Source organism: Triturus cristatus, chromosome 5_1 (assembly GCF_964204655.1).
Source record: "Triturus cristatus chromosome 5_1, aTriCri1.1, whole genome shotgun sequence".
Taxonomy (NCBI): Eukaryota; Metazoa; Chordata; class Amphibia; order Caudata; family Salamandridae; genus Triturus; species Triturus cristatus.
In genome coordinates, this window is record NC_140587.1 from 909,964,189 (window position 1) to 909,978,548 (window position 14,360).

Below are 14,360 nucleotides of genomic sequence, written 5' to 3' on the forward strand. Positions count from 1 at the left end.
ATTTTTAAATGAATGCTACATCTATTTAAGGGGAGTAGGTGAATGTCCGGCATGATTGTCAGTTGCATCATGAATCATTTGGCGGTGCACAACTTATCAAATAATTCAAATAAAACGGTGCTTTCAAAAGCAAGGTATGCAGTTAGCTTAAACACATTTAACGTTCAGTAACCTTAGCAAGGAGCGTGGAGAAGGGGAAACAAAGAGCCCGTTGTTCCTTCTCAAAGATAAGACTCAGGCTCCCTCTAACAGCAGCATGTAGAGCGGCAAGTTGTTGTGCCTCACTCGAGAGAAACAATTAGGTTTTAATGTTGATTGTAAGCACTGATTCAGCATGGAGCTCTGCATGCCCCGCTTCATAATGCACAGACTGCTAGAAGGCACTGGTGCATGCATGTGTGTGGGGCGTGTATCTGAGATCCTGCTTCAAATAATGAAGGGAAAAAAACCTGGTTCCATGAAATTGATCTGCCGGGGTGCTGAGGGGGACCAAAGGCGCTTTCGAATGCAGTACATTCCCTGGGAGGATGTGTCACTGATGAACTCTGGAGAGAGGATCTCTGCTTGACTGGAGTGGCTTTGTCTAATTATATGTTTCACAATGAGGGTTTTTCGGGTTCGGTGAATAAGTGAAGTAGTAGGATTGACTAAGATAATAAAGGTACACCCTGTTGGCATAGGAAGGAATTATTTAGCTCAGAAGCTACTTTCAAGGGATATGATGATCAAGAGATTTTGTATGTTCCGGTGATAGAGCTGCCCAAGCTGATGCAAGGACCAGCTCTTGTAATAGCGGAAATTTGTAATGTGCAAACATCAAGTTGGAACATTGAAGTCTGAATCTCATCTCTGAAAAGCAAATCATATTTGAAGTTACTTATACCAGAATTGAGAACATATAAAAGGTAGCCTTAAATAGACACTGGCCTTAGTGATACAGCCTTAAACAAAGGTAGCAGAGTTACAGGAAGAACATAACTCTTCCATTCATTTCAGAACTCCTCATGAACTTCACTGGTTGTAACGGAATATAAGGTTTCAGTTGGAAGACACATGTAGAGTCTCTAATCTGAAGGTCTTTGGGTCAACAGTGGTCTTAGAAAATAAATACTAGAAATAATTATTTCAGCAGTTTGAGAATTCTGCGGTTATATTGAAGGAATCCACAAGAACGTCAATGGTTCTCTTCAACACATCTACAGTCTCTAAGCTTGGGCTCCTTGGGTTTCTTATAAGAGAGATAAGTAGCAGAAATACGTATTTCAGCAGTTTCAGAATTCTGAGATAATGTCGATGGATACCTAGATGTTTAAGTGTGCAAAATGTTCAATCTCCGCACAGGTCTAGAGGGTAGTGCTGGAGTTGAAATCTGCAAGAGAAAATTATTTGATTGTGATGGCAGTCACAATCCAAAGAATTCTGTTTTTCTGCATAAAGATGATGTGGCTGTTTGGGGATCTTTATATACAAATGAGGAGACGGGTAATGCAAACTGTTAGACGATGGTTAGCCAACCTGGGGATTGAAGAATATGTTTGAAAACCGTTTAACTCCTCTAAACTCTACCCTCTCTCTTGTTGCTTTTACTGGTAATGTGTGCTTGGCATAGACTTTGGAGAGGAGATTGGGGATGGGTCTGATCTAGTCTCTCGTACAAAGAATTTATATAAACCAGCAAAGTCATTTCACTTGGTTAACCATACCGATCACAGGAGCCTCTAAGCTAAGTTTACAAATATGCAATTACAAATTATAAATGTAATCGATAAACTGAAAACAAATGTGTATACTTTAATTTTTTCAGGTACTGTAATAGGAGTGGTTATTTACACTGGAAAAGAGACTAGAAGTGTAATGAACACCTCAAATCCAAAGAACAAGGTATGGTTTAGTGATTTTTATACGTATGATTTTTTTCATATATCTTATTTTCTAGTCCCTCAATTATTGGCTTTGATTTGTTTATAAAACTGTCTACACATATCGGTATTTCTATGCTGTATTAATTAACATGTGCTAAATACCAAGAGTGTGATTTTAGAAGATTGCTAATTGAGTATTAAAAAGTTTGCACATTCTATGATTTTGTTATCAAATGGCAGTTAACGATCAAGTCCTGTTATCATGCTGATTTGAAAACCATAGTTCACCCTCTTACAGCCATCATGCTCTTTCATGAATAAAAAAAAACAGTATTTGTAAAGCACAAACAATTACCCAAAGGCATCAAGGGGCTGGGGCCATCGGGGAGATAAAGCAAGCTATTGCCTAGAGTCACATGGTGCTGAGTTGACCTGCCGCCGGTGCCGAGGATCGAACCGTGAACCCCGTGTTACGGCGTCAGTCGCCCTGGCCACTGCGCCACACCTCTTCCCTAAGACATTTATGTTTGGCTTTTAATCAGGCACACTTGCTGCCTTTGTTTATTTTCCATGGTTATTTTTAATTATATTTCTAAAGTGTAGTTCTCTGGGTGTGTTTGTCACTGGACACTTACTTGGTATGTGCAGCTATCTAACATGACCAGTTAGGCTATGACATAATAGCAACGTTTATGGTGGTAATTTGCATTGGAGAGTGCTAATGAAGTGCCTTTGTAAGTATTTTTTGTAAGACAAACTTGCCGCATTTTGTTAGGTTTTTGGAAAGTATTTGAATTCAGATTCAATAAAGCTTTGATGGTACAGTGTCGTGCAGGCCAAAGGTTGCGCACCAGAGGAAATATTTCATGGGCATCAGTTAGGGGGTAGCCATGGATCGGAGCTGTTACCCCTTGCATGCCGTTTGGTAGCCGTGGTTTAGAACTCTTAAAAGCAGCATCAGAAAGAGGAATATAATGAGACCACTAAGAGACCTGTTTGTTGTGTATTTCACTCCTTTGCCTAGCCGATTGCCACAAATGCGAGGCTGATGATTGGCTAAGGGTGGTAAGACAATGGGCACCAAAGCGATGTTATTTGGGGTGAGGGGGATACTGCATGTTTGGATCTGGTGAATCGACGACGTTCATGAAATATTTCCTGTCATTAACTTTATCGTCGTACTGCTTTTGTCACTGACAACTTTTTCTTCCTAGTGGTACAATGAAAATAGAGACAATATATTTTCTTATCTCTTACTGCAGGGAGAAAGGCTTAGGCATATTCCTATTTTCCTACTCAATGTACAGAGACTTTAAAACCTTTTGTCTGAAACGTATACCCAAATATCCAAGGAAATAAAATGGTTGACTTCTTTTTTTACAAATCTGTTTATTGATTTTAACAACTTTTAAGCGCAACCAACAACCTTTACATAGCCGATCTTTAGACCCATCAATATAATATATCACAAAGTAAGCATTCTCCACGTTAGTCTTCATGGTTACCCTGATGACAACCAAGGCATGCAGAATTATAAAACAGCGTCTGAGGCATTCAGCCAAGGGCCCCAAATTTTAGAATTTTCTCGATGTACACCACTCACTTCATAAACAAGCACATCAGTGTTTGTGCTGTAATCCATACATCACTGCCACTCAGCGATTGTTGGGGCTGATTCATTTCGCCAATAGCTTGCTATACCTCTTTTGGCAATGAGGAAACCCATTGCAGTGAAGGTATGAGTATGGCGTGTTGCAGCCCAAGTTCTCCATAATACCTTAAAGGACTAGTTTGGGATCTTAATCTATAATTCTGCCCTGAAGCCTCCCCAGGGTACTTCCGATACTATCCCATTAACTCTGCATTACCGGACATACCCAAATCGTATTATAGTAGCTACCAGCTGAGGATTTACACTAGAGACACTTGGGATCACCTAGTCTTCCCATGTGCCAAAGCCACGTAGAACAATGATATTTTTGGTGTATACACTTAAATTGGATCAGGCGGAGGAGCGAAGATATAGGTAAGACCCTGGGCGACATTTTGACTTCAAATTATTCTTCATCTTCAAGGGTCCACAAATCGAGTTCCCGTGTGTTGAGGGTCGGCGAAATTAATTTAAAAAGATCTATAAAGCAGTGGAATCACTCCCCTGCCCATCTTGCCTATGACTTGTTTAGCCTCCAGGGGATTAAACTTGGGAAGGAACGACAGATGGTCAGTATATGTATGTAAAGCATGTCTCATCTGCAGATAACGTAACAAATTAGTAGTGTGTAGGTCGAGCTCCGACACCAGATCCTGAAAGGGTTTGATATGGTCATTATTCCAGACCTCTCTAAGATTAGAGGTACCAATCAGGTCCCAGAAGCCGAAGCCCAGAAGTCTCGCTACCTGCACTAGCCAGGTGCCCTGCCACAGTGGTCACCTCAGTAGATCGTTTATTAATAATATACTTTATGGCAGCCTATCAGCACATAATATGGAGCCTAGTAACAACAGAAAGGGGTGTGAAGGGCTGGTTTGCCACGTAGCAGGTGGAATATCCCATATCTCTCCAGTAGGCTTAAATCTAGTTGATTAGATGGGTCATGTTAGTCCCCAAATAGGAGACAGTCCATTAATTCGTATAATTTTTAGGGCCCAGTCATATAGTTTAATGTCTGCCTAGCCAAATCCTGTGTTGTATGGTGACAGCCAGCACTTCTGGAGAGAAATACAGGGAATCTTATTGTCCCATTAGAAGATACTAACCATGCATTGCAGTTACGTAAAGAACTTGGATGGCATGAAATGTGGGCAATTGTGTAGGATATAGAGAAATAGGGGAAGAGAAATAATTATAAATGGTGCACCTTCCCGTGACAGAAAGTGGAAGTGAGACCGAAGCTTTAAAATCGGATTTGACCCTTGCCAGTAGGGGAGTTACATTCAGCTCCTAGTACCGAGATTGGGATAAGAATACTTCCATGCCCAAGTATCAAAAAATGATCTCCCACTTTCAGGAACCTGGTTGCAGCAGGAGATTGCTGTGAACCCCCTCTCACCAAACTAAACTGGATTTGTCCAAATTCACCCCAAGCCCAGTGGCATCTTCGAAGATCTGAAAGATCACCATGAGGTGAAGAAGTGTCACGTCTGGCTGCTGTGTGAAAAGGAGCATATCATCAGCATAAAGGAAACCTTGCGCTTGTAGCCTCACCTCATTGGAACCCACTAGCCCTTGTATCTTGATGTATCAGTTACACCAATGGTTCAGTCACCAAGGCAAACAACTTAGAGGAGAGGGGGCACCGGCACCCCTGATGCGTGCCCCTTTCTACCAAAGAAGGAGCAGAAAGAGCTCCATTGACTTTAACTTGTTCCTGAGGATTATATTTTCGAATTGTTTGAAGAGGGTTTAAATATATTTCTTCTTGTGCATATTGATAATGGTGCATGGCTTCTTAAAACTGGACAAATAAAGATAACTGGAATTGAATCGAACTGTAGAAATACAACCGTACTCAAAATAAAAATGGAATGGATCACTTGACCTGGGTAACCAGGGTTTGCAATATTCGTGTAGTTTGCCAAAACCTAGATTCGCTAACAAAAGAACAAGGAACCTAAAAGACGTCTTGGTCCATACAAGACCACCACAACTAATGAGAAATGAACCTGTCCCAAGACTGTGGGTCTTACCCCCAGTCGTGGGGCACTATCCTTGCGGGTCTTGCTCGGTATACAATCTGACCACTGTCACAAAAACCATCCAACTTCTACCAAATTTAAATTGGATCATCAAACACCATACCAACTGTAATTCCACACATGTAATCTACATGATCACATGTCCATGTCCCTACGTTACATAGGGATGACATGCCGAAAAATAAAACAGAGGATATGCGAGCACAGGAGTTATGTCAAGTGCAAGAAGAGTACAACAAAGATGAGTAATCATTTTATAGAATCACAACACTCCGTCAATGACCTAAAATGGGTAATTTTGGAAACCTTACAGAATAAGAGTCACAATGCAGAAAAGATACTTTTTGAAAAAGAGCAGAGATGGGTCCACCGCCTCAAGACAAACACGCTAGGCCTTAATGACAATATTCCGTGGCTAAGCCTGGGACGTTAACACCTAAAAGAATGAACTGCTATATGAATAAAAGAGAAAAATCGCTACGTAAATACAGTATCGTGTGAGAAAAAGCTCCAGAGTAGTCAAAATTCACCCAAAAGAATCTATCCCTATATAAGTGAACAATTAAATCCAGATCAAAATAAGAATACATAACCATCACAATTGTTGCGATAATAATGTTCGCAAAACATACTGAATCATCCATCAAGAAAAAACTGTCATCCACTTAAACAATGAAGGTGAAACAACAGTCTTTTTTCCCTTTCTTTTCCTTGGCACAAATACTCTGCAAGCTCTGCATATCCAGGTTGCCAAGGGAAGAGCCAGCACAAGTCGCGCTGTGCCCCGTAGCAGTTATTACACAAGGACACATGGAAGGATGAAACGAACAGACACATATCGTATTAACAGTCTCTGACCTAATTTGTGAAATACCAACTTTCTCCCAGCAGGCGAATACGCTAAACGGCTACCTGAAGAAGTCCATAATCGAGGACTTAAAGGTACGCTTTACCGGCTTAATTTCTGCTTCGTAAACACCCCTGCATTTAGTCAGACAACTTATTCTAATAACCACATTACCCTTAATGCAACATCGCGTTTAAGAACTATAACTAGGCTATATAGAACGGGATAATGCTGATAAGTAAACGCAGGCAACGCCACCCGTAACTGAATACGCAAGGAGCACAAAAAGCACGCTTCGATACCTTTATCGATACTGCCACACAGCATATTATCATATTTAATCAGACTTGCGTGATGCCGTATTAACGCACATCTAGTCAAGACACAACAACGCTATATAAGATCACATTTAAGAACTTTAACCAGGCATTGATAACGGGAGAATGCAGAAGATTATCCGCAGGCAGCATCACCCGTTACTAAGCGCGCTATGAGCACTAATGCGTATTAACAACACACGAGGAAACTTTTTCCGACTCTGCCTCAAAACGGATTACAGTATTGTAATCCGACACACGGTATTCTGTAATAATGCTACGCACGTACTGCACACGAAGTTGAGAAACGCTAGATACTAGGTACTCTGTAATAACGCTATGCAAGTACTTCACACCAAGTAAAGAAAAGCTAGTTACTGGAATTGTAATTCATGCATGTCCAGACGCACTCAGTAAATACGCGATGATGCTAAGTAACGCCCATAACCAAACGCGCCGGCCACTTTGGATGCACCCTGAGGACATATCCAGAGGTATCAGGCTGCACTTACCAAGTCAGCATTTAATGTCGTTTTGAATTAGAACCTACTACACAAATTCATTTGTGCCTCATAAATTCATGCAAAACCAAACATTCACAACAGATACTTACCTTTAGGCATAACAGGGAGCAACCCGAGCCCCATATGTGAACATAATTCAGGGTTAAAGAATTGCCATTTCATAGTTACTTACTTTTTAGTCTCTTCTTTGAGTATAATTGAGTTCCTTCAACACAATTTCATGAATGTTAACAAACATTATTAGACGGCATTACCTTAATAATATGAAGCATGACATTTCTGTGTGTTTCTCTTCCCCCTTTTCTATGAACAGGTACTAAATAACCTTGTGAAGCGAGTGATATACACCTCATTTCATTGAGACTGTGACAATACACAGCCCCTGCACTTTTCTTAGTTCCTGAAGAAAGCCACCCTGACCCATCTGGGAAAACCAAAGGGCTGAAACATATCGACCTTTTTATGGACACTATGGTGCGTTAGACTAATAAGTCTACACACGCACAACACTGTTTTTTTTAAACAATCTCGAACCTAGACCGATTAAAAAAAAAAAAATCTAGGTATATGAGTTTTTTAACATCACCTTCAAAACTCACCTCACTAGAGCACTGTTCACCACCCCTTTATTTCGTTGATCACTACTGTAATAACCAGTGGTTCTCCTCCGGATGGAGGAAGCATACGACAAAAAAGAAACCCAATGATGATGCTGTCACGTTTTAAACACAGGGCGGAGAACCAAGATATACCGCCTTGCGATTTGAGTACGTGAATGAGGGTTTTTATTGACAAACTACACGAATTTTGCAAACCCTGGTTACTCAGGTCAAGTGATCCATTCCCTTTTGATTTTGAGTATTAATGCAAGGAAGCTGAATGGATCGCAATCCCTTCCTTCTCCCCCACTCTTGATTTAATATATGAAATACAACTGTAGCCATCAAAATATTAGTGTGCTGTGTTGACTACATGTGTAGATTGCCTCATTGACAGATCACAGACCTATGTGAGCATCAGTAAGGTCTAATTCGTATTGCCTAAAATTACTTACTAGTTTAAGGAACATTAAATGTATTCCTAAGCTCAGCCTGATTGGTTAACAGGTTTCACATCAATATCTGGAGTTCCTATCTCTAAGCACCTGATCCACATATCTACCCATATTAAACCATGCCCCACTCCTCTAATCAGGTTAAGCCAGTAGCTAGTAGAAGAAGTGAAAGCACACAAAGACCATAATGAAAAGACAAGATGAGCCGCAGGCTTTCTAGTTCACATTTGCCTCTAAATAGTTCTTGAAACACCACTCCCCTTTCAGGTTGGCGGGCATGGACAGAACACTAAAGCGGGGCATGGCAAGTGGACGTTCGAGAGCTCTAGACAAAGTGGTGTGTCTGTCTCTGCATCACTGTATGAGTCAAAATGTCATAATATTGATGTTTTCACTTCTATAACTTGGAGAATTTTGGCATAGTAGGATCTTGTGTCCCACTCATACAGCCTTATACAGATTGTGTGTCTACGAACAGAAATCTGATTCACGCATTTTATGCATCTGCCCAGTGTTAAACAGTAAAAGGCCTTACAGCTTTGAAACATGACTTGTGGAGAGAGAATAAGGCAATGGTTAATTTGTGCCGTTGACCACCACCAGCACTTATGTCAGAGGATTGAGATTCTGCCACCTCCTGCACTCTTCACGTTTTTAGTGTATTGGTAGCTCTTCTTCTGTTGAACCTCATTGTAAATAAAAGTAGGGCTATTGGTCTCTTCCTCAGCTTGTGTGCACCTTTGTGCATGCTGTTCACCCACCAGGCTGAATGTTCAGCAGACGGGCAGGCCGAAGCAGGTGTCGTTGGAGGCTCCAGGCTGCAGCCGTGCTGCATTTATGTCTGGCCTCCTAATTTTGGGAAATGATGCTCATTATTGTTTACAAGTTAAGCAGTGGAATTAAGACGTGTAATGCTATTATCATATTCTGCCTGAATTATAACCAGTGCCAGGTACTGTACAACACAGTTAAATTAATTAATGGCGCTAGTAAATATCTGTCAAATGGAATGAGTTAACTGATTTTTCTGCTTCTATTCTGGGCAGCTTGTGTTTTATTAGATTTTTCAATTAATTGGTTTAAGTTTTTGTTAGTAAGGGTTAGTGATTTCACTACTTATTTTTATGGGTGCGTAAATATGAATATATGAATCCTCACCAAAGATGTTGATGTGTAGCTAAGTTTGAAGATCCAGTGGCTTGATTAATTGGACTTTTTTAGGTCAAGTCTGCTACAGCACATGTGCTTTTTGCAAGACTATTGTGTGTAACAAGGGGCTTGCAGCCCGCCTGCTGCATACCAATCATTAACTTCTATGTCACTTTTCTTTGGGGCCTCCTAATTGGCCAGCATAGGCTAAATGTCACTTCCTTTCCTTTCTGTACGGCAGGGACCAAGCATAGATTAATTCAGCTGAATTAGTGCACGTCAACTGCTCCCGAAGGTACTTTTTAAAATTGTTGTTGCCTCTCCTATGTTACTCCTTCGTTGCATGTTGCCTCCTCGCTCCTGCCCCCTCCCTCCTGCGTTGCTGCCTTCCTTCCTGCCCCCATTGCTTTTTTTAATCTACTTACACCTTTGGTTGCAATTACCTTTAGTACAGTTTTCTGAAGCGTTAAAAATCCAGATCAATTTCTACATGCATTTTTTGGGTATTCAGTTACCATGGCTTCCTGATGAAGGCATTCTAGCCGAAACGCACGTAGGTCCCAATCCATAAGCCATGTTGTACATAAATCTACGCTAACCTAACAAGCCGTGATGCCCATGAAAATCCAGTCTTCACCCACCTCATTGATTATGCCTTTGCATCTCCTTTTTGATACTAATAAATAGTTTTCAATATTAATTAGGATCTGAGTTTCTGTACTTATACCTGTATGCCTATACTTTCATCAGTTGCCTAAGTATTTATGTATACAATTGTTGTAGAGATCAATTTAAACCATCCTTGGGAGGGAGGGTGGCGATAGAGAATGTGAAAATGATACAGGGGTGCTGTCCATGGTGGACAGCCAAGAGCAGATCCTCTTCAAAGCAAGCTGATTAAGGAGCCAACTGTTAATAGAAAATGAGAGAAACAGAGGAGGTATTCCCAAAAAGGATATACTACAGGGAGCAGAGTGTACTGTGGATACCAGGCAGGGACTTGCTGGTACACCAGGTTGTCCACCCAGAGTTTGGGGAAAGTGAAGGTAACCAAGCTGGACATCAGGAGGACTATCAAGGGACACTGTTCTCACATTTTAGGGAACTCCCCCTAAAACCTTTAAAGTGAAAACATGAGGACACAAGCACTATGCCACTCTAGAAGACCTCATTTCCATGAGGACTAGAGACAGCTTAATTGCCTTGTGGTGCCTTCCATTTCTCTTCCTTCTTTCCCACACTTTGTCCAGTTACCCTGTCAACTAAAGGTACTTAAGGGCAAAGTGGGACCCACATCGCTTGTGATTAAGGAGTGTATTGTGAAGGAAAGTTTCGGTTAAACCATCATTACATTGTTGGGAACTCTCAGAACTTTGACATGACTGATGTCTCCACAAAGACACTGGACACTGACAAAGACACTGGATATAAAGGAGACAATAAAAAGACAATGATAAAGCTAACCAGCAACTCTAAAACAAAAGCCAGGACTTTTGGCTTTTTCAGTGGTTTTGTATTTGTTTCTTGCTCTAATGAAGGTAGAAACGGACACAGGTATACTTTTAATTTTCATTTGAGCTCAAACAATGTGCAGCAATTTAATCAGGTAAAGATTTTGGTTAGAATATATTTGATCAAAGATGTTTTTTCAATGAGATGTTATTGAATTTAGTACACATCGGATTCACTTCAAAATATTTACAACAATGATACAGAGTCAGAGCTTGCGTGAGCAATATATTTGCAATTCCTTTACCCCAAGAAGTCCTCCCCCCAATACATTCCCTCCCCCTCCCGAGTGGATTATAAGTCAGAATACTACAATCCATCTAAGCACCAACAAATAAAGTATTCTCTGCATCTTCCTGGCACTCGGGTAATCCTAACCCACCCATCCTGCCTCCCGCTCTCATCTTTACCTGCTCTCCCCTTTCACCCAATTCCCTACCAGTGAACCCCTTTGAGGAAAAGGGATATGATGCATCCCAGTATTGCTGTGATCTGTACTCACCCCCACCCACGACCATTCCCCAGCTCACCATGTCTGCATCATCTCCAGTGGGACAATATCCCACTGGTTAAACAGGTTCAACCAGTCATGCAAAGTAAGTGGTTAAGAGTAAACCCATAGTTTTAACACTGATCAACGTATGCAATTTTTCCTCTTAGAGCTATGACAACCTTTTGCCTCTGTTCATCATTCATGAAGTTGAAGACTGTACCTGGTGATGTGGGAGCATTCAGTAAGGGAAATACTTTGAGTTTGTGTCAGCCACACTCATGAGATATTGTCCCAGTTTCGATTTATAGCACATTCATGAACATGTTCCTCTATTTACGAGATGATCATCTTGGCACTCCAACCATTTCCCACTTCCGTTTTAATCTGCTTCTGAGTTTTTCTCTTTTTTAGTTGAGGGTCTAGGATGTTCTAGGATGTTCATGAGATAGCCCACGTTTTCTTGGGCTTCTTCAGCAGTTTGTATCAAGTAAGATTTTGTGGTCAGTTGAAATGAGAGAGCAAAGGGGTACAACCACCTATAGCGAAACTGTTTCCTACGTAGTTCCGTTCTTACCAGTGCCAGCACTCCATGTTTATTCAGGCTTGTTTGTGACAATTCCTGGTAGAGTTCAGATGAATGATCTTGTGATGGGATGTTGCCAAGTTTTTTAGCTTCCCTCATTATCCTACCTTTAGTTGAGGAGATCTCAGCTTAGCTATTATGCCTCTTGGGCGGGCACCTCTACTCCTTGGAGGGCCCACCTTGTGTGCACATATTATGGGGATATTGAAGGACATTAAATATTTGGTCTTCCTTCAAAAACATACCAGAACAGAAACTTACAGTATAGAACAATGTAATCCTCCCTCTTCACTACGCCATATTGCAGATTCTGACATTAACCCTCAGTAACAGGTCATTTGGATCTGTACATTTTTCTCATAGCGCCTTGATGTTTTCCTCCATTTTTAATAAGACCGACCTGTTTTTTTTTCTCCAAAATGTTGACTCATAGCTAAGATGTCTTTATTGGTTGCCCATCTCCTAATGCATGGATATCTTTTGTTACTTGCTGTTAGAAATGGGGTCTCTAGATGGCAGAGGTAGGCATCCTGTCCAAGTAAGGACCCCCCCTCAAGGGACAGCTAGATACACACTAAAAGATAACCTGTGCTCACCCTCTGGGAGCTTGGCACAGAGCAGTTAGGCTTATCTAAAAAGGCAAAGTGTAAAGTATTTGTGCAACCCACACACAGAGTAACACAATGAACACATCACAAAAAGACTCCACACTGGTTTAGAAAAATAGACAATAATTATATAAATAAATCAAGACCAAAAGCGACAAAAATCCAATAAGTAGAAGTTGATATATGAATTTTTAAAGAATAAAATGAGTTTGAGCTCTTAAAAGCAAAAAGCGCCTGTGAGATAATCTGGTTGTGGTGGACAGGGGCAAAGTCAACAGTTCAGGCTGACTGCGATGGGGCACAGGCCAGGGATGAGTCACGCAGCAAGGTCAACAGAGAACCTTGATCCTTGTCGCAGTAGCGAGATGCGGGGTGCTCACAACCGATGTGTCGATGTCGGGCCCACAATCAAGGTGATGCGTCAATCTTCTCCATGCAGTAGTGGTGATGCCTTGGTTCCGAAGCGGTGCTTCCAGGCACGATGCAGTGACTCCAAGTGCGATGCACCAGGTTCGTCTCCCGCAACAGGGTAGATGCGCTGGTTCCTTTACATGCAGACTGGAGATGCGTCAATTTCTCTGGTGTAAGTATCTGTGTCCACTTCCAGTAAACCAGGCACAGGAGCTGGGGTAGAGACTTTAATAGCCCTGAACCTCAAGCAACAGAAGGCAAGCCAAGAAGCCCTTGGAGATCACTTCAGTTGCAAGGCAGAGTCCAGCTGGGCCAGAGAGCAGCAGGCAGCAGGGCAACACAAGAGAAAAACAGGTCTTCCAGTTCAGCAGTCCAGCAGAGTGTCAGTCCTTAATGCAGCACAGCAGTTCTTCTGACGGAGTCCAGTTATAGGTCCAGAAGTGTCTGGTTTGGTGGTGTCAGAGACTTATAGTCGAATGTGCCTTTGAAATGGGGGTGGCTTCAAAAAAGGGTCTTTGAAGTGCACAAGTATCCTTTTTTCCTCAGCCTTGGCTCCAGACTATCTGTGTGGGGTAATCAGCTCTTTGTGTTGGGGTGAGGTCACTACCAATTCCGTTTTGAATGCCAGCCCCTTCCTCCATTCCTGCCCTGGAGGAGCCATCAGAATGCAGATGAGTACTCAGCTACACCTAATCTTCCTGCATTTGTGGCTGTCTAGAGCGAATGCATAAAGAGTAGCTGTCACCCACTCCAGACGTGTATTTGAGACAGGCTGCAGGCACACAGAGCAGTAAAAGTAGAGAAATGCTCAGTTTCTAACAGTGGCATTTTTAAAATAGTCATGTTAAATCTAACTTTACCAGTAAAGAGAATTTATCAATACCTTTCCAAATATATAAAACATGATTCAGCTGCTCCTTTCTAATCAGGAATCACAGCTTAAAAGTGTATTAAGGAATTCCCAATGTTAACATAGGAGAGGAGTAGGCCTCACAGTACTGAAAAACAAATGTTGGTGTTTGTCACTACCAGGACATGCAGAACTTAAAAGTACATGTCCTACCTTTTACTTACACATCACCCTGCCCTATGGGCTACCTAGGGCCTACCTTAGGGGTGGCTTATGTGTAATAAATGGGTTTTTTAAGGCTTGGAAAGTAGGTTTAAATGCCAAGTCTAAGTGGCAATAAACTGCATACACAGTCTCTGCAATGGCAGGCCTGAGGCAGGTTTGAAATGCTACTTGTGTGGTTGGCAGAGTCGGTGCTGCAGGGCCATTAGCAGCATTTCATTTACAGGCCCTGGGT

The 14,360-nt window shown here is 41.6% G+C and overlaps 1 protein-coding gene across 2 annotated transcripts in view; it reads left to right on the top strand.

The window, feature by feature from the left end:
- ATP9B (ATPase phospholipid transporting 9B) overlaps positions 1 to 14,360 on the top strand; it is a 2,296,170-nt gene that overhangs the window by 1,405,098 nt on the left and 876,712 nt on the right. For both annotated transcript variants that reach the window (XM_085605931.1, XM_085605930.1), the window contains exon 11: positions 1,805 to 1,881. In XM_085605931.1, coding sequence (XP_085462057.1) covers positions 1,805 to 1,881 — 77 coding nt within the window. The remainder of the gene's footprint in view (positions 1 to 1,804; positions 1,882 to 14,360) is intronic.